Here is a 25210-nt window from a genome sequence, read left to right on the forward strand (position 1 = left end):
GCAGGGCGATGCGGGAGCAGGGCTGTGCTGCTGTGCTTGGAGGGAGGTTGTTGTTTGTTGTTTGATGGTGAGCACTGGCCAGAAGTGATGGGGAGGAAGGCAGCTCATGGTGCAGGGCTCCTGATGTCTCTATCTGCCTCTGCCCCCTCCCCACGCCCGGTAGATGCAGGCATCTTGGCACTGTTGCGGAACCACAATGGGCTTTTCTTGTGTTTATGGCTGTGATTTGGGCACCTAATTCCGAATCTTATTGATTTCCTCCTAAATGGTGCTGAAAAGCCTGATCTAAGCACTCTTTTGTGGCCTAAGTTATTTGTCCTGTCGGCATGAAAAAGCAGGAGCAGAAAACAAGCCCGTAATTCACCCACAGTCACCTGGCAGCGAAGGGCGAGTGTGGCTTGGAGGATATCAGGGGGATTTTTCCACCATGTGCTTGCTCTGGTTACTGCCATTCATCTCCCTCTGGCCCTTGAACACCTTCCTTTCCTTGCCATCCACCCCATGTGTTGGGCAGCTGCAGTGTAGATACAGGGGGCTGGAGGAGTTGCTGCTTTGCCAGGTGACTGCTCTAACTCAGGACAAGTCATCTCAGGGGGCACAGCTTTGCAAGAAAGCCAAATCTGCAAGGACAAGTCCAGCCTTAGGATGAAAATGGAGTCATAGCTCAGCAGGTCCAAGCAAGGAGGGTGTTTGGAATCCTAGGGAATGGGAATTTTTGGACCAGAAAAGCTAGGACATCCAAGGGAAGCTCTTACAAAGACCTCCTGCAGGAAAACAGATGAGTGCATGAGCTCAGGTCCCTTCCTGGGATGAGAGACCGAAGTCTCCTAGGAGAAAACAAAACAAAGCAAAACAAAACAAAACAACAAGGTCACCAGCTCAACAGCATCCAGGCTTCCCATCCCTGCTCCAGGGCATATGGGCTCAGCAGGACAGAAGAGCAGGAGCAGCAGCAGCTCATCTTCTGGTTCTGTGCGTGGCAACACAAGACCATCAGTGCTAGAGAGGTGCAATCATTGCAGATGCGTACACGAGCCTTAGCAGTCTTGGCAGAGCTCAGTCCCAGGCTTGCTGGTCCCTTGTGGCCAGGAACAAGTTGGTGTTGGGACAGCATGCTGCTGTACAGCCCCTGCTGCTTCCAGTGTGAGCTGGGCATGGTGGCAGGTGGGGACACGAGGTGGCCCTGGTAGAGAGCCCTCCTGCGAGGGGCAGTGCCTGCGACATGCTCTGGGCTGGTGTGGTCGGGCAGGTCGGGAGATGCTGCTTCCCAGCAAAACCAGTCTCTGGTCTCCGTCCTGCTGTTTCCAGCTGGGCTTAGTGCTGGGTTTTCTCCCTGGCAAGGTGCTTGCTGCCCGGCTGGGTTTTGGGGCGAGCAGGCTCCTGCCACCACAGAGCAGTAGTGGGATGTTGTGCTGGGTGTGCAGCTGGAGGAGAGCGCCCCTGAGGGCCAGATGGCTGCGCCACCCCTCGTGGAAGGACATTTTGTGATCACGTCCAGGCCGAGGGAAGAGGCTTGCCTGTCCCTGGAGCTGGCCAGGAGCCGACCATGGTGGAGAGGGAAAGGGCATCCTCTGCAGTGCCCCTGAAGCAAACTGAGATCTGCTTCCAGGCTATCGTGGAGTGATTGAGTACAAGTCCTTTAGCACCCATCTGTTATCTCTTAATTAAAGTTTCTTGCTAATTATTTTTTCTTGTCAAGAAAGCAAAGCTGCTGACTCCAGGGATTTACCAAAGCAGAGCAAACAAACGTGGGCTCCGCTTGCTGCAATTCTTCATTAATGGACAAAATTAACTTGGAACGGTCCATATCTTTGGCTACATCGATGACACTTAATTATGCCTGTTTCCTTACAAAGATGTATTTAGTTTTAAATCACTTGTGGAAGAACTGCCTCCTTAAGCATGAAATTCCTTCTTCTGGAAGGGAAGGTTTCTGCTGGCAACGAAAGCTGTGCAAGAGACCAAGCAGCACTGGAGGGAATGGATGTGAGGAGATCAAGGATGGGGTGCACTTCAGGAAGATGGTGTAGGGAACCCCTTCCCAGTGCTAGAGACTGTTTCATCTCAAGAAGGGCAACCCCCAGGACCATGAAGCTACAGCTGGGAGCAGAGCCACCAGCACCCCTTGGGCAGGGTCAGTGATGCCCAAGCTGGCCAGCCTGGGTGCTGGAGCACGAGAGAAGCTACAGGATTGTGCTACTTCCCCAGGAGACCCACATCCAAAGGCCAAAGGTCAGAACATCTCGCTGATCCCATTGGATCTCACTACAGGTCTCATTTACAGTGGGAAGTTGCAGGGTGTGAGACCTCGCTGCTCCATCTGCTTGGAGAGCTCTCGGCGTACCCCCGGCACTGTGTAAATATTAAATGTATAATTTATGAATGCATACACAGAGATCTAATTAGCTGCTCAGATTATTACTCATGGCCAAGCACACAGCTCTGGGCGAGGGGTACGTAGGCTAGTGGGGTGATATAGATACCTCAGGACAGATTCCTGCTGCAGAAGTGCTCCGTGTCCCATGGAGGAGAGGGGGATATATCCCTTCTCGCTGCCTCAGTTTCCCCACCTGCAAGGGCAGAGACAAAGGCCACATGTCCTGCAGATGAGAAGAGTGCAAGAGGGTGCAGAGGACTTGCGTCCATCCCCGAAAATGCTTTGGTGCCTTCCTTTTGCTCACTCTGTGCTTACACCAGCTGCAGCCCCATGGTATGTTTGGGCAGAGGCCTGTGAGTGGGAGCAGTTGTTCCAGTCTGCAAATCACTGGGATGGTTTTGGCCCCCATGAGTGCTTGCAAGGGGCTGGCTTGGGATGGACCCTGGCACAAGGAGCCCTACCAGGGTGCCGGGGGGGTGGGAGCTGCCAAGGCTTCGGTGGTGCTGCCCTTGCAGTCCCTCTGCAGGTCAAGAAACATTAAGAAGGGAAACGAGGAGGAAGTTTCAGCTAAGGAGCTACAGCTGGGCAAGCTGGATTTGGGAAGCATTAAATGCATTTCCATGGGAAAGGCTCTAGTTGCCCTCACCTGTCCCCACCCAAAAGCACTGCTGGTATTTGCAGCTCAGGGCAGGCAAAGAGAGGTGACACAGGGAGGCCAGCGGGGTGCCACGCATCCACGTGGCTAGATGTGACATGGGGACCTGGCTCAGCCCCAGTGTGAGGGTCATTAAACCCGTCTAGGGGAAACAGACACAGACACAGACACAGACACAGATTTCTAGGTTGGAAGAGACCTCAAGATCATCGAGTCCAACCTCCGACCTAACACTAAGTACTCCACTAAACCATATCGCTAAGCTCTACATCTAAACGTCTTTTAAAGACCTCCAGGGATGGCGACTCCACCACCTCCCTGGGCAGCCCGTTCCAATGCTTAATAACCCTTTCGGTAAAGAAGTACTTCCTAACATCCAACCTAAAACTCCCTGGCGCAACTTTCGCCCATTCCCCCTCGTCCTGTCACCAGGCACGTGGGAGAACAGACCAACCCCCACCTCGCTACAGCCTCCTTTAAGGTAACTGTAGAGAGCGATAAGGTCTCCCCTGAGCCTCCTCTTCTCCAGGCTGAACAAGCCCAGCTTCCTCAGCCGCTCCTCGTAAGACTTGTTCTCCAGACCCCTCACCAGCTTGGTCGCCCTTCTCTGGACTCGCTCGAGCACGTCCATGTCCTTCCTGTAGCGAGGGGCCCAAAACTGAACACAGTACTCAAGGTGCGGCCTCACCAGAGCCGAGTACAGGGGGACAAACGCCTGCTCCAACACTGTGCTTTGGGTTTCTCCTTTGTCAGGAGCCTGAAGTCATTGCCCTGGGAAAGACTATTGCTTTCAAAGACCTGTCTTCCAGGAATGGCTCCCTCCGTCCTTCTGGGTGCGTGCCAGCGTGTTTGTGCTGTGTTTGAGGACCAACAGGAAATAATTCAAGGTGCCATTTCCCCCATCCCAGCCTAGCACTGCTGTTCCCAGCTACAGGCAAGCCCTCAGCTGCAGTTCTGAGAAGCAGAGCTGTGCACCCCAGAGCTTTCCCCTGCCCCAATCCTTCCCTGCATCGCTGTAGTGAGCATTTCTCCACGCAATGCTGGGTGATGCTGCATCTCCATGGTCTCTGCCCAGCAGGTGTGAGGGCAGGAAGGTCAATGGCCTTACAGGAACCAGCAGGAAAGGGCAGGGGAAAAATCTTTACTTTATGCAAAGGAAGAAATTAGAGCAGAACTGGAGTAAGATGCTGGGATCCATGCTTTAGGTCTGTTATCTATATGGATCCATCTGCCCGTCTGCCTAGTCATCTGTCAATCCATCCATCTGTCCAGCCATTTGAACAGCCAACAATCCCCCCTCCCCTGCTGCCATTCATTGATCCTTCCATTTCTCCCTCCCTCCCTCTACACACCCACCCACCCATCCATCCCTCCATCCATCTGTCCATCCGTCCCTCCATCCACATACACAGCCAGCCAGCCTGCTGCTTATATGTTAGTCCTCCATCCTCTTACATCGCTCTGTATCCTCACATACACTCATCCATCCATCCACTTGCACAGTCATCCATCCTTTCTTCTTCATACACTTCCCCCTGTCCCAGCTGTGCCCAGCCAGCCAGCTATCCATCTGTCTGCAGGCACACACACTTGTTCATCTCTCCACTCATCCATCTTCCACACTTCCACCAATCTGCCCATTTATCTGGACCCAATCCAGCTGCCCCTCCTCACAGACTCCTCAGCTGGGATGCTCTTCCTTCTTTCTGCCTGTCAGTGGATGCTGTAAGCTCTTTTAAGATGTTCAAAACACTTCTAGCTGGTGTCTGAGATGATCCTGAGACACCTCACCAGCATCTTACTAACTACAGCCCATTTCCCCTACTGTTCTCAGCATCCCCTTCCCAGCAAGGACAGCATCCCCAGAGATATCATTTCCCTATCAGAAGTATCCTGACATGCAGCTGCTTGCTGTGGGTCTTCAGGAGGAATCCCTTAGGGCCAGCTTCATGCCAGGGCACTCTCCTTTGCGGATGGGCTCAGGCTGTGGACTTTCATCTAAGGTGCAGGCATGGCTGGATCATACCGTACTGTGTAGCCCTTGCTCCCAGCTCCCAGCAGGACCCAGGAGCTGGTATCTAGAGGGAGAGAAAAGAGCAGGACAGGCACAGGGATGCCTTTCTTATCTCTCCCCACTGTTGGCTTGCTGGGGCAGCTCAGTGTTTTACCACCTTGAGTGGAGTCTTCTGTGGTGGATTTGTTTAATCATTCTTTTCACCAAAATTTGGACAGCCACAGTAGCTGAGGGATGTGGGTTTCTGTAATGTCATTACGCGTTGTGCAAAAGAAACACTTTCTTTTCCTTGTTTTCGTTTGCTGCCCCTTAATTGTTTTCTTAGGAGAAGGAAAAAGCAGTCCTTCTCTATTCATCCTCTCTGTGTCATTCAGGGTTATTTAGGTGTCTGTTTAGGTATTATTTAGGTCTCCAACCACTTGTCTCTTTGTGGGGATGAAGAGATTGAGTCTGCCATGCCATCCCTTACACAGGGGCTGTTTCTGACCTTTGCTCTTCCACGTTTCCTTCCTCTGCTGATTTTTCAGCTGAACTGTACTCTTAATGACACGGGCATAGCATTGTGTGCAGCTTGTAGAGTCCAGTACTTTCTGTTTTGTTCTCAAGCCCTTGCTTAATAATTCCTATCATTGGGTTTGCATTTTTGACTGCCACTGAGCGAATGTTTTCAGGGAATTGAGTGTGATACTCCAAGATGTGTTTCCATGGAGGCTGCAGCTAATTTGGAGCTGTGACCGCAGGGACAGCAAGGCAAACAAGCCCTTCGTCACCCCATGTGTCCCTGTGTGTTTATCGATACAAAGCTGGTCTGTACCATGACACCCTTCTGTAACACTTTTGCCCTCAGCTTTAATTTTGCTGCCCTAACAGCCTCAGCTGCCTCCTCTCACTGCCATGCCCCCCTCTTCCACATGAGTTACAACATGCTGGGCAGCTCCGGCCCAGCCCTGATCTCTGTCAAACCTCACCGGTGACGTCTTCCTCTGCCAAGCCTGACCGCCTCTTCTCACCTTTGGTCTCCCGACATTTAGCTGCTATAAATCCCTGCGAGGACTCTCCTTGTTTTTCAGGGCTGCTTGGTTTCCTCGGGAGCCTTTATTGAGGCACCTTGTCAAAAGCATTTTGGAAACCTGGGAGTGTTTTGAGAATCAAACACCCCTCGCCTGTGCACAAAGGCTTGATGAAGCCTTGAAGGAGATGCTCACCCCCTGCTCACGCCCTGTCCTGCTTCACCCTGCACCATGCACACACACGTACGGTTTTATTCTTGCCACACGCAGCTCAGCACAGCCCATGTAGCAACACGGGAAAGATTCAATTGCCAAGCATCATTAATGAATGTCAGCTCGAACTCCTGTCCAGAAACCTGAGAAAATTCAATTAGGCAGCTGGTGCCCAATGAGCTGTACTGCCCCACTCGCGAGATGCTAAATCAAACAGCTCAGCAAGGCATCATGTTATTGTAGCAAGAGAAGAAAAACCAAGCAGGGAGATAAACAGCATAGCGTGCACCAAGCAGCTGCCCCTTTCCAAAGTGTGGCTCAGGTAGGCTGCGATCCTCCCACCTCATTTCCTAGGCAGGGAGCTGCAAGGGCATCTGCCCACTTCCCACCTCCGCTAGTAAATAACTAAAGTTTGCTGGTAACAGGTCCTGGGGCTCTGTCAACTCTCTCCCCAGGGAATTTGTGATGTGTGTGTTTGATTTGCCTCCTGCAGCGAGCCTTGTGGATGCAGGAGTGGCAATGACTTGGTGGCATGAGCAGCAGGCTGTGCTGTGGGGCATTTGGCTGGTGAGCCATTCGTGTGGCCCTGGTGTGTCTCCTCCAACGTAAAGGTTGGGGGAAAGCATCCTATGAGACAGATGTGGTCCGTGATCTGTTCTAAGGTGACAATAAACCATTGTCAGGGTCAGGAGGAGAACGTGGGCTTTCCTGACCATCGTGGCTGTCCATGCCTTGGTCCTTCCCTCTCTTGCTGTGCAAGTTATGGTAAGATCCTATTTCCAAGGCAGCCCTGGGGTCTTCATCCTGCCCACGGGGCTCCGAGCTCACCTCCTTTTCTCTTCTCCCTCCTCCACAGACAGCCACATCCAGTATGAGCGGGTAGGCGCGGACGTGACCATGAAGTGTGGCTCCATGGACTGGGATGCGGCCGTGACCTGGACGGCCAATGGCACCGACATCGACGACTCCCACCTGAATGGCTCGTACCTGATCCTGAAGAACGTGGACCTGACGCAGAGCGGCCAGTACTCCTGCTACGAGGGCTCCTCCTGGCACCTCAAGTATCAGACCTACCTGAGGGTGGGAAGTGAGTACCCTGGTGTGTGACATTATGGGGATGGGGGGACAGAGTCATGCTGTCTCTTGAGCCAGAGCAAGCTGCCCGTGACATATAAATCCCAGCAGCGGGATTCTGGAATCAGCCCCCTCTGCCCCAAACTTTGAGTCAAAGCTGGTAATTATGTCCCTGGAACAATTTGGGAAGGGATGTTGCTTCTCCGGCCAGACCATGGTGCAGCAGGAGAGGCACAGGTTGCAGGTAGAAAGGATCAGGGTTGAGCCCTTTTTTAGGGCAGCCAGGGAGGAAGAGTGCTGGCCGTGGTTACTGCAGTGTGCTTTTATCAGAGGAACAGCCAAAAAGCGGTGGAAGCTGCTGTGTGTTTGCAGGAGAGCCCATGCGCGGCTGCGGTGGAGGCCAGCTGCACGTTTCGCAGGATTTTGCTTATCTTAAGTGAGAGATGTGCTGATTCACAGGTCTTGTTGTGGGAGATAAGAGCTGTGCTATATTTCACACCACCCTGATAGCTGATAGCAGCTGTGTGTTTTGTGGGCTGCTGTGTTTGTACAGCTGAGAGCAACTGTGGGTTTTGCACTTGTAACTGAGAGCTGGGGGTGCCAGGAGCTGGGTGGTGAGCTGGGGCTGCCACGGAGGATGCTGCAAGGCACTAGCCGGGAGCCCCCCAGGAAAGTGCTGGCCATCCCCAGGTCCCCATTTCTCTGCTCTCTGTCTCACCTTCAGCACCTTACAGGTGCATTTCTATCATAGCAGGGTCAGGCAGAAGGGCTGTGTAAGCCTGCGATGCTGCAGGGCATCAATCTCGTGGTACTAGATTCTGCTGGGAGGGATGCTGGCATGTGGGCCAAGGGGAAGAGGTGCTGGACGAAGCTGGAAATCAAGGAGAAAAGCAGGCGAGGGTGGAGTGGGCTGCGTAGGGCAGGAGGATGGAGGAGGCAGCAGGGTTGGGAGTATGGCAATGAATGGTGTGTGGCTGGTAAGTGTGTGGTCAGGGACCCCTTGGCCGTTTTATCAGGGCAAAGCTGGCCACGAGTGCAAACACCTTGCAAAACGAGCAGGGGCTGCAGCCCAGATCTGGAGGAAATGAAGGGAAGGGGGGGGGGTCTGTGGTCTCCAGCCATCTCCTCTGCAGCTGTGGCATCGCCGTGACTTCGCAATGGCTCTTACCTCTGCTAAACACCTCGCTTATAGCAATCCCTGTCAATCCGCTCAGGGACCCGTGGGAATTGCTTGGCGTTAGAGCCAAAATCCCACTGATTTCCTATTGCTGTGTGTTCCTGGCCAGTGCCTGCTCCCAGCCCCGCCAGGCACTGAGCAGCCGAGGGGCAGGCTCGGACACCACGGGGGCTGCAAGCAATAAATAAATAAGCGAGTGCCCGGTGTTGATAATGCAATTAATTATGCAAGGAACTAATCAGGTGAGATGCTTTTAGTGGTAATTAATTTAATTGCCTGGATTTTAATTTAATGTTCTCTGCGAGGTTTCTTTTTGCAGCACTGCTGCTGCCCCTGGCTCCTGCCCTCTCCCTGCACTTCCCTGCCTCTCCAGGGGTGGTTGATACCCCGAGGTGAGCGGGATGCTGTGGAGGGGTGGGTTTGGGAGCATCCCTGGTGGGAGGCTTGCAGCATCCAGTGGCAGCTGGTGGCAGTGGGGATGTTTGCTGTGTTTGGCTGGGCACGGGTGAGCGTGCACAAAGGCTGCAGGGGAGAACCCGTGGTTTGAGGATCTTGGACTCGTTTCATTTAAATTGGGCAGAAAGTTAAGTGAAAACAGGCCTGTGGCTGCACTTTGCTGTCTTAGCAGGGCAAAGCAGCAAAATGAGAAGACGGAAGGGTTGGGGGCTGCGTGCAAAGAGGTCTCGCTAAATAAAAAGCACTACCTGGAGCAAGCATCCCGAGTGAGGCAGGGAGGGGGGGGACAGGGGCAGACAATCATAAGGAGCCATCAGAGAGCCGAGGAGCAGGAGAGGTGTCAGTTAGCAAAGCAAGCTCTGTCTTGGGGTTCGGAGAGCGCAGGGATGAAGGAAGAACTGCCAAGAGTCAAGCTGAGTGAGACCTTACAAAGGAAACTCAAGCAGGGTTAGCAGTATGTGTAAAGAGAAAGCAAGGAGAGAAGAGCTGAGCTGTGCAGCCAGGCTGGAGGGGAGATGAAATGTAACGGAGGCATCCCCCAGTCCTGGATGAGCCCCTCCAGGTCTAACTGGTGATACTGGGGGCGATGGAGGAGGATAAAACCTGAAGGTGGCCCTCTGCCGTGCAAGCAAACTCAAAGTGCTGAAGTCCACCTCATCCCCAGGTAAGGAGATCTTAGTTCATTAGCCAGGCTTGTTAGCGACTGAGGGGTCACTGGTGGTACATAGGAATGTGGGGAGAGGCAGCATGTCTCCTGTTCTTGAGAAAAAGAAAAATCCCGATCAGACAGCCTGACCCCACTGCGCCCCGCAGTGCTCTCAGAAGAAAGAACAATTAAAGATGTGAAGACAAATGGAAAATGGGAGAAAATATAACGGGAACTTGCCAGCGATATATCACACCAGATTAACCTGATAGCTCTCTTTGATAAGGGAACTGATTTTCTAGGTCCAGAAATGTGGTCGATGTAATCTGTCTTGACTTCAGTGAAGTATTTGCTATGATGCCACATGGGAAATTATGAGTTAAACCAGAGAAAATGTGGATTAGTATGGGAGTTGGAACACGGCTTAGGAAATGGCTAAAGGGGATCAGATTGTGCTGAAAGGGGAGCTGCTGGGAGGGATGGGGGAGCTCCGGCATGAGGTTCAGACCGCTCTGCGATGTGCTTTCCACAGTGGCTCTGGCCCAGGAGGAGGGAGCCCGGGTGGGAAATGCCAGTAGCTGCGGGGTGACCCTGGGGTTTCTGGGGTGGGGGTTTCACAATGGAAGGGTTGGGATGCAGCACAACTGGGCAAAAGGCACAAAATGCATGAAGGTGGCTCATGGATGCACTTCAACAGGCAGGCAGAAGGACATGAGGGGCTCAGATGGTCCTCAGGGGAGCTTTTGATGCTCAGGTCCAAATCATGGGGGATGTGACCAGGAGCTCAGCAGCACCCAGGAGAGTGTGTGTGGCCAGGGGTAGCCGATCTGTCCCATTCCCTGCAGAGAAGGGGACACTGGAACACAGCAGTGGGGACAGCGAGCATCCAGGGATGGGATGGCTCGGGGATGGAGAGCCCACCTGGGAGAGGAGGAAAAGCCCACAGGCGTGCTTGTCCCCAGGAGTCCCAGGTCACCCATCGCCAGCGTGCAAAGCACCCTGGCACAAAATGCCCGGGGACGCTTCTGCAGGGCAATCTGTTCCAGAGGGCTTCAAGCAGCCATGCGTTGCTCTGAAACCTGTTCTCAAGTGCTGTGGCAGCTGAACATGGGGTGAACCATAAGAGGGCAACCAGAATGCACCGTGCATATCTCCAGCGGATTGTCCACCCCATAGCCTGGAGCACGGGGGCTGTCTGAGCGTGGCCAGAAGCAGCAGGCGACGGGGCCGGGGGTTCTGCATGCCTGGGCTGAGCTCCGGGCACAGGGCTCCCGGCTGCCCCCAGTGCCGCAGCTCGGCGTTTGGAAACGCGCGGCCCGAGGGCCTGGGGATGGATGTAACAAAGACGTTGGGAAATAATGTGCTCTTGAGGTTTGGCACACGGCTCCGTGCATTACAGAATGTTATAAAAATACTGCTAATGGGCCAGAGAGGAGTGGAAACGCGCGGCGGAGAGGCTGCCAGAAGCCGGAGAGTGCACATGGGAGCGGGGAGGCCTTGTGTGCAAGCAGGGGAGGGAGGCAGCCAGCCGGGCGGGCGTCCGTCTTTCCGCTCCCATCCCTTTCTAACCTGCTTATCTTCATCCTCTGCCCGCCCACCTCCTGGCATTTGCACCTCTTCTCTTGCCCCTCTGCCCTGTGCTGGGATGCCCGGGTGCTGCCGGCTGTGCTGCTTGCCCCATTGCTGCCAAATCCCTGGTGGCAGGGATGCAAGTAGGGATGCAGGCAGTGGGATGGGGATGCACGGCCAGGTGCCACCCTAAATGCTGCCCACGGTGGTGGGAGGTGGGCTGGCAGTGGGCAAGCAGGGTCCGGGCTGGCCCCCTTCCTCCTGTGTCTGTCACTGCAGTGGCTGGCGAGAGAAAGGGAAAAAACATGCGGTTTGACGGAAAACGACATGGAAAAACAACCAAATTAACAGAAAAACAAACAAAGCAAAACCAGAGGGGGGGCAAGAGGGGGAAGGGGCAAAGCAACAGGAACCACATGTGAACAGGGAGGCCGGGAGAGCCCGAGTGTGTTCTCTGGCCTGATTAGCAAGCGATCAAACATCGGCCACTAATAAATAATCAGAGCCTCCCTTTTCTCTGCCTTAGAAGTCCCTTTCCTCCCAGCTGGGCTCCAGCTGCGACCGGGGGGTTGGACTGCAGTTCACATCTTCTTTTTTTTTTAAATAGCTTCTTTTTTTTTTTTTTTTTTTCTTTTTCACCCATCCAAACTGAAGAAACAAAGAAGGTAACAAGCTCACAATTTAAGACGTTCAGCTCTGGCTCCCCAGCCAGCTGCAGGCCAGAGCACCAGGCAGGTGTGAGCATCCCATGATGCGAGGCGGCTGTCTGTCTAGAGTCCTCCTTGGGTTGATTTGGTGTGAAAAATTGCACGTGGGCAATGCTTATGTGCTGGTTTGGAAGGACAGAGGTTGGGCTGCCCAAGCAGCCAGCAGTGAGGGTGCATGTGCCCAGCAGCAGTGCATCGGCAGGCTTCCCTGGTGCTCCTGCTGCTGGTGGGGATGCTGAAGACAAAGAGTGGGCCCGGGCTAAGCGTGTGCAGAGACTTTCTTGCTCATGTCCAGCAATCTGTGACGCAGGGATTGTTTTTTTTAAAACCTTTCTGATGGATTTTTCCCCCATGAACTTAGCCAATCCTTTCCTGCGGCCATGTAAACTGAGGCTATTTCGAGAGCAGCAAGTTAAACATGATGGCGGCAGTTCCCGGGCACCGGGGCCAGCTGGCAGCAGCAGCACTCTCCCCTAGGATCCATCCCTCTTGCCCTCCAAACCAGCCACCCGCATCCCTTCTGCCCCTTGGGGACAGCCCTGTGCAAAGTCACCCTCTCAGCTGTGCCCAGGAAGCATCTGGGGCAGAAATACATGAAACTGGACCAAAACCATGCCGGGGATGGTGCTAATAAATTAAAGTGTGTGGCTGCTGATGTTCCAGCATCACGAGGTGCACCCCAAAGCTGTCAGGTTTATTGCTGTGGATTTTTCCCTGGGTACCTGCGGCACCGGAGGATGCACAAGTGGAGTGACCCTGGGGACGATCCTCATGGGCAACCATCATCCACAGCTCCCCAGAGAGCCCTGGGCAAGGGATCATCAGACAGGGTTGACTGAGTTGCAGGAGTGTCTCGTTAATTGAAATCCAGCTTTATTTCATGGGTCATGCAGGCTCTCTGCATGCCGCCTTGCCACGCTGAGGTTTGTTGGCGGCTAGGGAAACTCAGTGGATGAACTTTGTTGCCTGTGCCCTGATTTCAGGTCTTGGCCCGGCTGGAAGCTGGAAAGGCATGCTGGGTAATGATATGCAAATTGCCATCCCAGCCTTTTAAGGAGCAGGCCAAAAAAACCCCACCAAAAAGCCCAACCATGCTCCCAAATGCAATTAGTCCTAATCGAATTAGGAGCCGGAGTAGAAAAACAAACACGTTTGAAGGCGGCAGGCAACCTCTCTGCTGTGGCCCCGTGGGAGAGGCTGGGCGAAACCGTGCCTGCTGGCCGTGGGTGCACACACACACTTGCACGCTCGCACCCACGCGTGCATGCATCCACACCCCGCTGCCTTCCTCCCGTCCTTCCCCTCGCTGGGCTCGGCAGCCTGCCCAGCTGCAGCATAGCAGAGTGATGCTTCCTTGGCTCGCCGCGTAAAATATGATAATCTGGGGCAGCCGGTGTCAGAAACAATAAAAATATCCCCTCTCCCATCCTTGCGGCCCCCCTGTGTACATGGGGGAGCTGGGGGCGGTGGGGCTCGGCACGAGCGGAGCGGCACGTGGCATTTATTAGGTGTCGGTGCGTGGGCTCGCAGCGCCCTGGGGCAGAGCACAGCCAGGAGGTGCTGGGGCCGGTGTGTCCCCGGGGCCTGAAGGGACCTGGCCCCGTGCTTGGACTGCAGTGACCGATGAGCTCATGGCCGGCTGGCTGCCCCGGAGAGCTGTGCCCTCAGCCGGAGTCATGGCAGGAGCACCCCATGGCATGAGGGCAGCGAGAAGCCGGCGCTTCTCCTGGGACCTCGTAGCGCTGGGTCATATTGCTGGAGTCCAGAAACCGGCTTTGGATATTTCTCTGCCCATTTCTGATCCTAACCTGCTTGTCCCCCCCAACACCCCTTTCTCCTGGGATGCGGTGGGAGGAGAAGAGGAGGAAGGGCTCTGTGGCTCAGCAGCGTGCAGGGACACCCACCCTGTCCTCTCATGACACAAGCACTGAATGCTGCACGCAGCGTGGTCTCAGCATGCCATCGTCCCGTGTAGGAAGGATGGCAATGCAGCCTCCTTGTCTCTTCCGAGGTTTGTTTATCCTTGTTAAGATGACAAAAACAGCCTAGTAATTAACAAAGCCCAAGGCCAGTCTAAACAGCTTCCCACAGCCCCTGCTCCCCAGTGCCAGGAATTAGCGACGCGCGGTGCGGCAGGGCTGAAGCATCCCGACGCCTTGGCCAGGGGACAGCGGCTGTGGGCTGGGGACATACGTGCCGGGGGGGGCACGCATTAGAGGCACAAGGCTCTGCTTATGCTGGACTCCGTGCCGGGAAGGATTTAATCTCGGCTGCTCCTAAGTGCCCCTTGTCAAAATATTTAGTGCGAGCTTCCTGCTGCCTGCCCGTGGTGGGTCCCCAGGTGGTGATGGAGGGGAGGGACAGGGGCACAGCCACCTCCTGTCCCCACAGCCACAGGGTATGGCTGCACAGACCCGGGTGGTGGTAGGCATCCACCAGGGGATGTCCCTAGGGGCACAAAGACCCCATGGTGGGGACCCTCTGCCTTTCCCACGGCCCCATCCCTCCTGCTTGGCAGGAGAAGGGATAACCATGCTACCGAGCCATACCCAAAGGAGGAAAGGTGGCATTAAATCCTCATTTTTCCCAACTCCCAGTGCTTCTCCATCCCTCTCCAGATTTGCCGGTGGCAGCTAGGAACCCAGGTAGGGCCCGGGCACATGGAGGGGTCCCAGCCGAGACCCCACAGGGGCTCAGGGCAGGCACAGGCAGCACCCAGTGTACTTCAGCGTGGAAGACATTGTCATTAGCTATGGTTTCCCGAGCTGGTGAGACTGCTGTAAATAATTTAAAAGACTAAATGTGTGCTAACAGCAGGTCCGTGTGGTCAGGGAGGGGAGGAGAGGAGAGGGAAGAGAGTCTTGGGTCTGGAAAGCAGAGAAGAGAGTAAAGTGAGATTATTTTCCTCCCGCTAGCAAGATGGGGTGGTGTCTCCCCCCAGGAAAAGGAGTCAGAGGGTTCCCATGCCCGATGGATCCCTTCTCTCCCAATCCCCTCTCGAGCTGTCAGCATCGGTACCAGAGGCAACTGCAGGACAATTTCCAGTTGCTCTTGCTCCAAGCACTTTAATGCTGTTTAAACAATTACGCAGTTGATAAATTTTGACAAGAAGAGATAGAAATAGCCTGGGAGAGCCACGCAGTAGAAATGCTCTAAACAGATGTCCCTTTTCTCCCCCTCCTCTGCTCCCTGGGGGTCTTTATCGCTTGCTGCCAACTAAACAAGACAGTGTTTGCTTGAGTTGGGACGGTGCGGGTGGGGGGAGCAGAATGCCGTATTAAAATGGTTTATGATACTGTCCCTGGGGTGACGGCTGCTTGTTTTCTCTCCAGAATGGTCTCCTCTGCACCGACAGGAGCTGTGCACAGCCTGCCGAGCGCAGGATGTGGATAACATCGTGCTGTTTGTCCCTCTCCCCTCTGGCACACTGGGTACCAGATTGGCAGCCTGGCAGCGAGTGGTGCAGTGGCCATTAGTCCCATCCCAGAGATGGGAGTACAAATGTGACAAAGTGACCACAAAACCAGGGCTAGACAGGAGTCAGGTCTGTGGGGGAAGCTTGGTTTACACAGCTGAGCTCAGGTGTGTAGGGAGAGGAGAGGGATGCTGCTGGCTGTCTCCAAAGGCCAGGAGATTGCTCAGCTGTGCCACCAACACAGGTCTGTGCCAGGAAACTATGAGGAGCCTGAGCTGAGCCCTTGGTGCAGTCTTGCTCACTGCAGCTGAAGTTGCAGCTCGTGTCAGGCTGCCTTGGCAGAGCACTCCTGACCCTGCCTATTTTCCTTGCTCCAGCCTGTGCACGAGCACACAGCATCCCACGTGTGCACAGCACTAGGCATGGCCCCTGGGAATGAGGACAGGGAGAGGTGGTGATGTCCATCAGAGCAGATTGGGCAGTGCTGTTCTAGGTCTCAGGGCACCCTCCTTCCTTCAGGAAGGCTGGCTGTGTACCGTGTATCCTAGAATGCATGTCTACATGTGGCCATGATGCTCCAGCTCAGTTGTGTGCAATGCCCACAGGAATGTACTTGCCTCCAGTGCAGGATTTGCCTCCACCTTGAGTTCAGATGCCAGCCGCTCACCCCTCCATCCCTGACTTCCCCGAGTCTCCAGCCAGGTGCAATCACCCAGCGAAACCCGCTGTCACATTTCCAGGGGATGCTCTGCACAGCGCCAGCACAGGCACAGCCGCAAGAAGCCCTGAGAGGGGTGGCCTCCAGCTCATGGGGAGGGTGGCACGAGGGTCCCAGGGGCAGGGCCTGGCCCCCTTTCAAGGCACTATGGAGTGTGTGGGTGGTGTTCGTGCTGGCCTGGCTCCCTGCAGGAGGGAGCCCACCGGGGCTCTCAGCACAGCTGCTGGTCTGCTGCTCTCGCACAGAGGCAGGTCTCCAAATCATCTGCAGCTCCAGCCTGCATGGGCTCCAACACAAACAGCCCGGGCACAGGTGCATGGGGTTTCCTCCAGCTTTGCTTTGGAGCAAAGCCCCACATGGGGCTCCCCAGCCTGCCCAAGGCGAGCACCTGCAGCGAGCAGAGAGCACTGGGGCAGGGTGCACACTGCCGGAATCTGATCCACATTTCATCCCCCTGCACCACCACAGCTTTTTTTCCCCAAGGAAAATGCAGTGTGCTGGCAGAAAGGGGGATTCCCTGCTGGGGTTAGATGCACCGAAGTGGGGCGAGCTGCCCTGTGTTGCCTCTGCTGTGTCTGCAGCAGGGAGACAGAACCGCACATATGGGGAAGGAGGATTTTCTGTCCCTCCAGTTGACCTACTGTATTGGACAAAAATGGTGAAATAAAGTCCCAGATCATGTCCCTGCACTATTCCTGGAGAAGAGAGCATGGAGGGAGGTAGCAGGTCCCATGACCCCCACTGCTATTCACATTACTGTGAAGCAAGTGGGAAAACACTGCTGGTTTGGGTTATAGGGGACTGTGCAAGAGCATGGGGCTGCTCCTTGCTGCAAGTACCAGTGGAGACACGTGGCCATGTTTGCAAAGCAGACATGCCATGCTTGCACACCAACAGTCCCATCACCTCCAGGGTCATGGGAAAGGAAGCAGTGCTTGCCTTTTTTTTTGTCTGAAAAGGCAGCATTTGTGGGAGTGATTTGTGGGCTTCTTCACTGGCATTAAAAAGCCCACAAGCTGCTGTGATAGTCTGTCCAGGTGTAACTTCCCTGCTTTCCCTTCCTTTGCCTCCCCAACTCCTGCTGCCTGGGCTTCAGGGGCAAACGGAGCAGCTTCCCAGGCTGACGGGTTTGGGAGGACTGTGCAGCCACACACCCCAGGGCTTAAGTAGGAGGAAAAAAAGCAAAAATGCATAGGGCAAGGAAGATACCTCCTTTGTGAGAGTACTAGGGTGGATGCAGCCCAAACTGTGAGCTTGCACTGGGACAGATTGGGCAGAAAGACTGGTCTGGGGCTCCATTTGGAGCCAAGGTTGAGCCAGCTCTACCAAATGCTGCATATGTCCAAGGAGGAGGCTATTTTACCTCATTGCAGATCAGATCCAGGACATTATTGCAGTCCTTTGAAATCACACTAGATGATCTTTGAAGGTCCCTTCCGACTGAACTATTTTATCCCATTCTAATCTGTTACGGGATGAGTAATTTGAGAAGGACTTTGGAAAATGAGCGAAAGTGCAGAAAGATGCAGAGGGAGCAGGGGGAACTACCATAAGGAGGAAGACTTAAAATAGTCTGCTCAGTGGCTTCAGAAGGAGCTGGAAACAAGCCCTGACTCCGGCTGGTAATTGCCTCCAACCGGCGAAGACACTGGGTGCTAAACTAGCAAGCAAAGCCGTAACTAGAGCCAATGACTGGAAGCTGAGCGCAGCCACGTTCAAATTAGAAATGAAGCTCATATTTTTAATAGAAAAAATGATTAAGCATCGGAACAAACTGCCAAAAGCAGTGGTGGCTCCGCTGCTGCTTGTTATCTGCAGAGCAAGGCTGGCTGCCTCTCTGAAAGATGTCTCAGTCAAACACGAGTTATTGGGCTCAGCGGAGGGGTAACGGTGGGATGTAATGGCCTGTGCAACCCAGGAGGTCAGGTGAGATGAACTAATTTTCTCCTGTGGCCTTCAAGCCTGTGAGTTAAGGAAGCTGCATGTCCCTGTCTTGCAGATTTAGCTTCACGGCCACTGTTTCTCTCGTCGGTGCCCCGATAATGTGACTCTGGGGTTTGGTGGTGCAGCGCTGGGTTTTGGGACATTTGGAGGATGCTGCGCTCCCAGGCATGGGATGGGGCTGAGATGATGCCCCAGGTGAACAGTGCCCTCTGAGATGGAGGGGCCTCTCCGAAGGAGGAGCTGACAGAGAGCTTTAGATGAGGAGCTGGACGGAGATAATGTGCCATCAGGCGGCGCTGGGAGGAAGCCGGGAGCGGCTCCCCGCGAAGCTCTGCCTCCTGCGTGCAGACAGGAGCTTGGCACAGCGTGCCCAGACGCACTTACCTCCCGGAACGGCTGGGCACAGCCTCCTGGCCCCCCCAGGGGGAGATGCCTCCCTCCCAGCTGGGATCCAGGCAGCACACAGTGCTCGGTGAGCCCGGGGAGCTGCTGTGCCAGCGGCACCGCCTTGAGCCCCGGCGTTTCCAGCACCCCAACTTGGTGTAAACCTGGAGGTGCAGGGGGGCATCACGAAGGTGTAGGGTGAGATTGGGTTATTTGTCTGTTCTTCAAGCCCTCTGGCCCCTCCAAGAGGGAGAAGAGCCGTGCGTTACCCAGAAGAAGCCATGCACCCTGCCGCACTGCATCCTTGTGCAAAGCAGTGGAGGTGGTGCAGGGAGATGCAGCCCAAGGCAGAAGGGTTTAGTCCAGGGCAGCAAATTGAATCAGGATGCCCCCTGATTCAGCTGGGAATGTGAGGGGACCAGGCTGGCATTGATTGCGGGTGTCTCATTGCCCCAGGAGCTTGCACAGGGTGGGCAGGGTGGCGGGGACACGAGAGGAGGCAGATGCAGCCTGCTGCCGAGCATCTTTTCCCCTGGAAGGAAATGAAATCTGCAGGCAGGCGATGCGGGTGTAGCATTGGCAGCAGGAGCTGGCTCTCCTCTGGCTGGGAGGGGGCCGAGCCCTGGTCACCTCCCTCTCTGCAGCGCTCCCTGCTTTGCATGAAAGAGGCGCTTTGATTGCTGACATCTGTAGACAATCAGATCAGAATTAGAGTTATTCCTCTCGGCATAAATGGTATTTCTAATCTCATAATCCCTTAATATTGTTCTCACCAGGATGTGGCCACTGCTAATCCCTGAGAGTTTGTTCTCGGGCAAGTTTCAGCAAGGCCAGGGAGGTGTGTGGAGGGGGGCTTGGCTGCCTTCCCCCAGCCCCGAGGAGCCCCCCCGGGGTACGCAGCAGGCAGGGAAGTGCTGGCCTGGCTGCAGACCTTCCTGCTAGCCGGGGATCTGAGTCTGGGATTGAGAAGCCCATGCAGGGCTCCCAGGCTGCATCCCTCTGTGGTGCTGCTGGGGTGCTCTGATGTGGTTTTGCCACTTGGCTGCTTTCTGAAAGCGGAGGCTGATCCCCGAGGAGCAGCCTGGGGTCTCCGTTTATCTGCTGGAGAGGTGCAACAAGGGCAGCATCCTCCTGCGGCAGGATTGCAAAGGCCAAGGCCCCCGGTCAGCTGGGGGAGGGAAGTGCTTTGTAAGGATGCCGAGCTGCGTTTGTCCCTCATTTTGCATCCTCCCTGCACTAGAGATGGGACAGCCAGGTGGGTTGCTCCTTGCCTCCCATCCTGATGTTGTGCCCACATCCAGCAACACACCGTGGCCTTCCTCCTGGCCACCTCGCAGGCACGGTGGAGGTGGGAAAGGAGCTGGAAACTGCACACCGTGTGCCCACCACAGGCAAGGACCGGTGTTTCCCTTACCCCCGCTGCATCCATCCTTCCCCAGCACACCACGTATGCCAAGCACAGCCCTGTGCTGGGGTTGTAGCCACATTCCCAGTGGGTCAGAGGGTTGAGGGGGAGGTTTCGTACAAGAGCCCACCTTCCCTGGAAAGCACCGTCCCCTCCATGTCCCTCTCCCAGTATCCCACCGGCTGTGTTTGATCGGGGTGCAGGGTACCGACATCCCTCCTGCTGTCAGGCTGAAACCTGTCCGTCACTCCCTCGCAGCCCCGAGCGGTGTGTTACTATAGCTACGTTTCCCCGAGCTCAGATCTCTGCGGGGCTGAGGTCTCGCTGTCATTTCTGCATGGCTGGAGGGAAAGGAGAGGGCTTAGCCTCGAGGTCAGGTGTTGCAGACAGTGCCACAGGGATGCTGTGATTGTAGGCTCAGGTACAGTGATGCAACTTGTCTGGGAGTCCCTCAATAGCTTGCAAACACCAAAACTCTGCAAGAGCCCCAGGAAAAGAGCTGTGGCTGGTGTTGGCTTGCAGTAAACTAGCATAACTCAGCCTGATGCATTTCCCTTCTGCTCTCTGAAAGCTGATAAGGAGCTGGTGGGCACCCTCGTTGCACTGAAATGACAATTTTAGGGGAGGGATTCTTGAAGGTTTTGCCCTCAGGGGGAAAGAGGGAATGAATGGGTTTTGTAGTTCACTGGCAACTTTGGGAAATGCTCTAGAAGTCAGAGTCAGCTGAGAATTTTGGGTGAATCAGGAAGTTAGAGACTTAAGTACTTGGTTTCAAGGTTTCAATTGTTTTATTCTTGTTTGAAGAGATTTGTGTTTTATGGAAATCAAAGGGAGCTCCTAAAGGGAAAGCCCTGGAAACTTGGCCCTTCACTTAAAATCACCAGGAGCACAAACAATGCTGCTGTTGTGCTTCTGTTGGAAGCGAGCAAAGTGCAGAGCAGACACAAGCGTGTGAGACCCTTTGGTGTGGCCGGATCCGGGGCGTTCCCTGCGGCAGGGTGTGGGGAGAGCAGTTTGCTCCATTCCCTTTGGGGTGTCCCCTGGGCTGCAAGTGGGCAGTGCAGGAGCTGGGCAGGAGATGGGTGGGTGAATGAATTCCCTCCTGGGCACCCTGGCATGGCGCAGAGCTGCCAGGGCAGGGCCGGGGCTTACCAAGCCCCAAGACACGAGAGGTGAGAAGGAGAGGGGTGAATGCATCTCCTGGTGCCAGGACCACCCATCTCTGCCCCTGCCTGTCGTTGCTCCTTCTTCATCCCATGCTAGGACAATGGACCCACCCTCCCCGGGATATCCCTCTCTGTAGGGCCACCACCCTGCTGTGCCTTTGCCCTGTGCCACCTTCTGTGCAGCGAGCCCTGAGGGCAGGTAAGCAGCTAAGATTCACATCCCAGCCCAGCCTGGGGGAAAGCTTTGTCCCCAGACTGTGCTGGCATCCTGAAGGATGTCACAGGGCATTGCATTTGTGGCCAGAGGGCTGTGACAGCATCCCTTTATTTGGTGACCTCCAGAAGCAGAGTGTGCCTGGGCTGAGCAAGCAGAGACAGCGAGGCAGCAGTCCCACCGAGACTTCTTTTCAGGGCAGTGGGGAAAAATTTTGGTCTCGATGTTCCCCACAGCAGCTGTTGGTATGTGTCTGCTGAGCCGGGGACCCGCTCACCCCGTCCGGCCATGCCTCGCTGGCTTATCATTTCCAATCCTATCAGAAACAAAACTGCTGCTGCTTAATGCTTCATTACAGGCTGTTATGAGTCTCCTGCACTGCCCAAGAGAGCAGCAAGGAGGGCTCTGACTCTATTTAATAACTGTTTCATGGTTCCTAATTGACAGATAAAAACGCTACTAACTCGGTTTCATCAAACATAATCTATGGGCAGGAGCGGCGCTGCCCTTCTGGAGGCCGGGTGGCAGTGTGAGTTTGGATCCATTATTTTGACATGGGAAATCCATAACGTGCTGATGTGCCACAGCGATGACGGGTTTATGCCTTGCTTTTTCCTCTGTTGGTTTTGGCTTTGACCACGCTGGGGGAAGCCAGTGCTGCAGGCTTTGGGGGGGCCGGAGCCGGGGGCTGTGCCCAGCATCATGCCTTTGCACCATGTCCCAGGGACATGGGGCTGCGTGCCATTTCTCCCAGCAGGTCCCCAGCCCCAGGACTGTCCCCCTGAGGCTGTCACACTGAGCCGTGCTTGTACGGGGGAAGGAGCTGCCAAACCTTCCAGCTCTGATAGGAGAGCAGCCTCACTTGCTCAGATGAACAAGGAAGGGATTTATTCTTGTAAATTCAGAGATGTCGGGAAAACAGGATGTTTCTCCAGCGCTGCATGTTTAGCAGAAGCTCATCAGCTCTGGGGGATTTACCCTGCTCCTTTGTGCTGACCAAGTGACCCAGACTCCTTCCATGCTCTGCGATGAGGAATGCCAGACAGAGAAACCTCCGCTCTCCTCAGCGGGGCACACGTGATCTCACAGCCAAAAATGCAGGTCTAGGATGTGCCAATAGTAACGAGAAGGGTTGCAGAGGTGTGGTTCAAAAGCCACGCATCCTACCGAAAACCTGCTACTCACAGAAAACACTTGGGGGTGTGCTGCTGGAGGAGTGGCAGGTCTCTCAGGTCGAGGGGTTATATGGACGTTTGGGGTCAGAGATCAGTAACCACAATCAGGGCCAGGCCATCGGCCACACCAAGATGCAAGGAAAAAGCTTCACCATCAGATGTTTTAGTTGTGCTTGGGAAGCTCTCACCTTCCCCATGGGGTCTCCCTACCCAGCAAAACCTCCAAAAGCAGGGGATGGATGGAGAGGGGCAGCTGTGGAGAAGCATCCAGAGCCCGTAGCCCTTTGCAGAGCAAGGCAAATCTGACTGCAGCTGAAGTCATCCTGGGAGAAGAGAGAGGTTATTGGTAGCGAGCGCTTCAGGGATAACAGGGAAGATATTGATTTAAATAAAAATCACTGGAACGGCAGCTCTAACAGGACCCTGTGGGTCGCTTGGAGGAGAATCAGCGGCAGCAGAGCTGCAAGGCTGGCATACTTGGAGCATTTCCTAGCTGCAAATACTGTGCTGGAGAGAGGCAGGATTGGTGCCTGCAGGCCAGGATCAGGGATGGGGATGGGGACTGGGATGCAGGCACTGCACCAGGGTGTGTGCCGCACACCAGGATTCCTGAAGAGCATCGCAGTGAGGTTAGAGGCCCGACCTGCGGTCACAAGCCGGCCCGTTTCCAGCACTGCCGGGAGCTGTGGAGCCGGGAGATGGATGTCTGTGATCTCAGCAAGCAGCGGGGCCATGGTGGAGGTCGGATTCCCATGATGTGAGTCAGCCACATTCCTCCCTAGGGTCACTGAATAGCGCGGGCTTCAGTGGCCTCTGCTGCCTCCAGCCTCGGTGCTTGCCGTGATTAACTACGCTGAGGATGCTCGATTTGGGTGGATAAAGCAAAGGCTATGGGGCTCCAGCCGGCTGGGAACAGCTTCAGCTGCTCATCCATGGGAAAGGGGAAGAGTGGTTTCTTGGCCACCCCTCGTACCAGGAGTCCCTTTATCAATGGGGTGTGAAGGGCTGATGAAATGCTACCAGCTATCTCGGCAGACAGATAATCCATGGCTATGGATTTGTTGTTAGAGAGGCCAGCAGGCCTGCGCAGCTCCCTGTAGCCATCTGTAACTCTCGTGCTGTCGTATGGCCGGCTGCAACACCAACTGCTCTTGTGATACGGGGTCATGTCGTGTCATGCTAGCAGTGGAAGGGGGCACGATGCGGGATAATAACCAAGCCATTGAGATAAAATGAGTCTCAACACATAATAGATTTTTTTCTCTGCTCAGAGGATCTTTCTGCTTGAAGGCTGTGTGTGTTTTTCTCTAAATGAGTGTTTTCTCCCAGTCACTCTGCATAGAAATCTGGCATTTTGCAGGGGTAGCCACCTGTGCCCTTCAGCTTTCCCATCAAATGCAATGGGCAGACCATCTGCAGGAGCTGCAGCACAGCCATAACAAGGTCACTTAGCAATACCAGACCTCTGTCACCCAGCAAACTCTTGGTCAGGGGGACTTAAAACACCTGGAACAGCTCCCTCTGCAAGGACACAACCTCCTCGGGGCCGGCCAGCAGCCTGGCGCCTGTACCAAGCAGCCTGCATCGCGTGCAAGGCTCGCCAGGACCGATCGGGCTTCACTGCAGTGGGTGAGCAGAGATCCTGCTTCACCTGGGGTCCTGCCCACGCGGTTGTCCCAGGAGGATTGCAGAGCTGGGAAGATGGGCAAATCCCCCCCCCCGCAGCTTGCTATAGCTGCGAATTTTGCCCCTACTAGGAGTGGGCAAACCTCAGGAGCTGTGGCTGGGAGGTGCCTGGTGCTTCGTGCGTGGTTTCTGCTCCACGGTACCACAGCCTCCACTTGCATTCAGATTCCACACAGGGTTTTACATCCCCATAAATGACGTGCATTTTTTTCTTCCCAAGTAAAACAACCCTCTTGCAGGTATGGTGCTGCCTGTGCAGCACTGGGGGTGTTTTGCAGCCTTGCAAAGGAGGCTCCAGTGTTCCGCAGACACCTTGAGGTGCACGTTTCAACTTCAAAAGCCCCAGATGGGAAAAAAACAACAGAGATACTGCACAAGCAGCCAAAACCCATCTGTCTGGGGCTGCACAAGGCATGCTGTCCGTGAGTCCCAGCAGACAGTACCATGAGCCTGGTGTCAGACAGCATCTGCGGCAGGGATGTGGGTATTACCAGCACTCTTAGGGGCCGGTTACTCTCCAGCCAAATCTCTTGGATTCAGGTTTCAACTAACCCACCTCATTTCCATGTTTGTTTTAATCTCCCAGCAGAAGTGAAACCATCGGCTGCTTTGACTAGCTCCTCCTTGCCTGGAATTAAATGTCTAGCTCCTAAAAAACTGGTTGTCCTGGGCTAGCTTGTCCCAGGGAGTGACCCAAATGTCCTCACACCTTTGCAGGGGCAGGTGTGTACATCTCCAGCATGGGATGTTAGGGAGGCAAGGGGGTCTGCTGCTACCAGATGCTCTCCTGCATAGCCCGGGCACGTCACAGAAAAGCAGCAGAGCAGCTATGAGAACACTCAGCCCTGATTTATAGACTTCAGTGGCAGGGAATCCACCAGAGCCTTTAGTGAGATCCTCCAGGTTTTAATTACCCATATGTCAGAAATGTTTGCCTTTTCCTTGGTTGAATCTGCGAAGCTTTGGACAGAGGATCAGGAGAGCTGGGTCAAGCAGCACTTTCCATCCACAGTGCTGCCTTTGCACATCACGCCCACCCTGGGTGATGAAGGCATTAATGAGCATTGTATTTGCAAAGTTAAGGGGCTTTCTAGTGCAAGTGCGCTGGTTGCTCTCCCCGTACATCCATAAAAATGCTGCAGACAGCTGTGTTCTCTGGAGAGGAGCAACTGGAATGCCACCTGGTGATCTGCCCCCCTGAGGTG

At 54.7% G+C, this 25210-nt stretch overlaps 1 protein-coding gene across 1 annotated transcript in view; it reads left to right on the forward strand.

The window, feature by feature from the left end:
* The window catches only part of CNTFR (ciliary neurotrophic factor receptor), a 163700-nt gene that overhangs the window by 106254 nt on the left and 32236 nt on the right, over positions 1–25210 (forward strand). The window contains exon 4 of the mRNA XM_035565890.1: positions 7126–7356. Coding sequence (XP_035421783.1) covers positions 7126–7356 — 231 coding nt within the window. The remainder of the gene's footprint in view (positions 1–7125; positions 7357–25210) is intronic.

This window comes from Cygnus atratus, chromosome Z, assembly GCF_013377495.2.
Source record: "Cygnus atratus isolate AKBS03 ecotype Queensland, Australia chromosome Z, CAtr_DNAZoo_HiC_assembly, whole genome shotgun sequence".
NCBI lineage: Eukaryota > Metazoa > Chordata > Aves > Anseriformes > Anatidae > Cygnus > Cygnus atratus.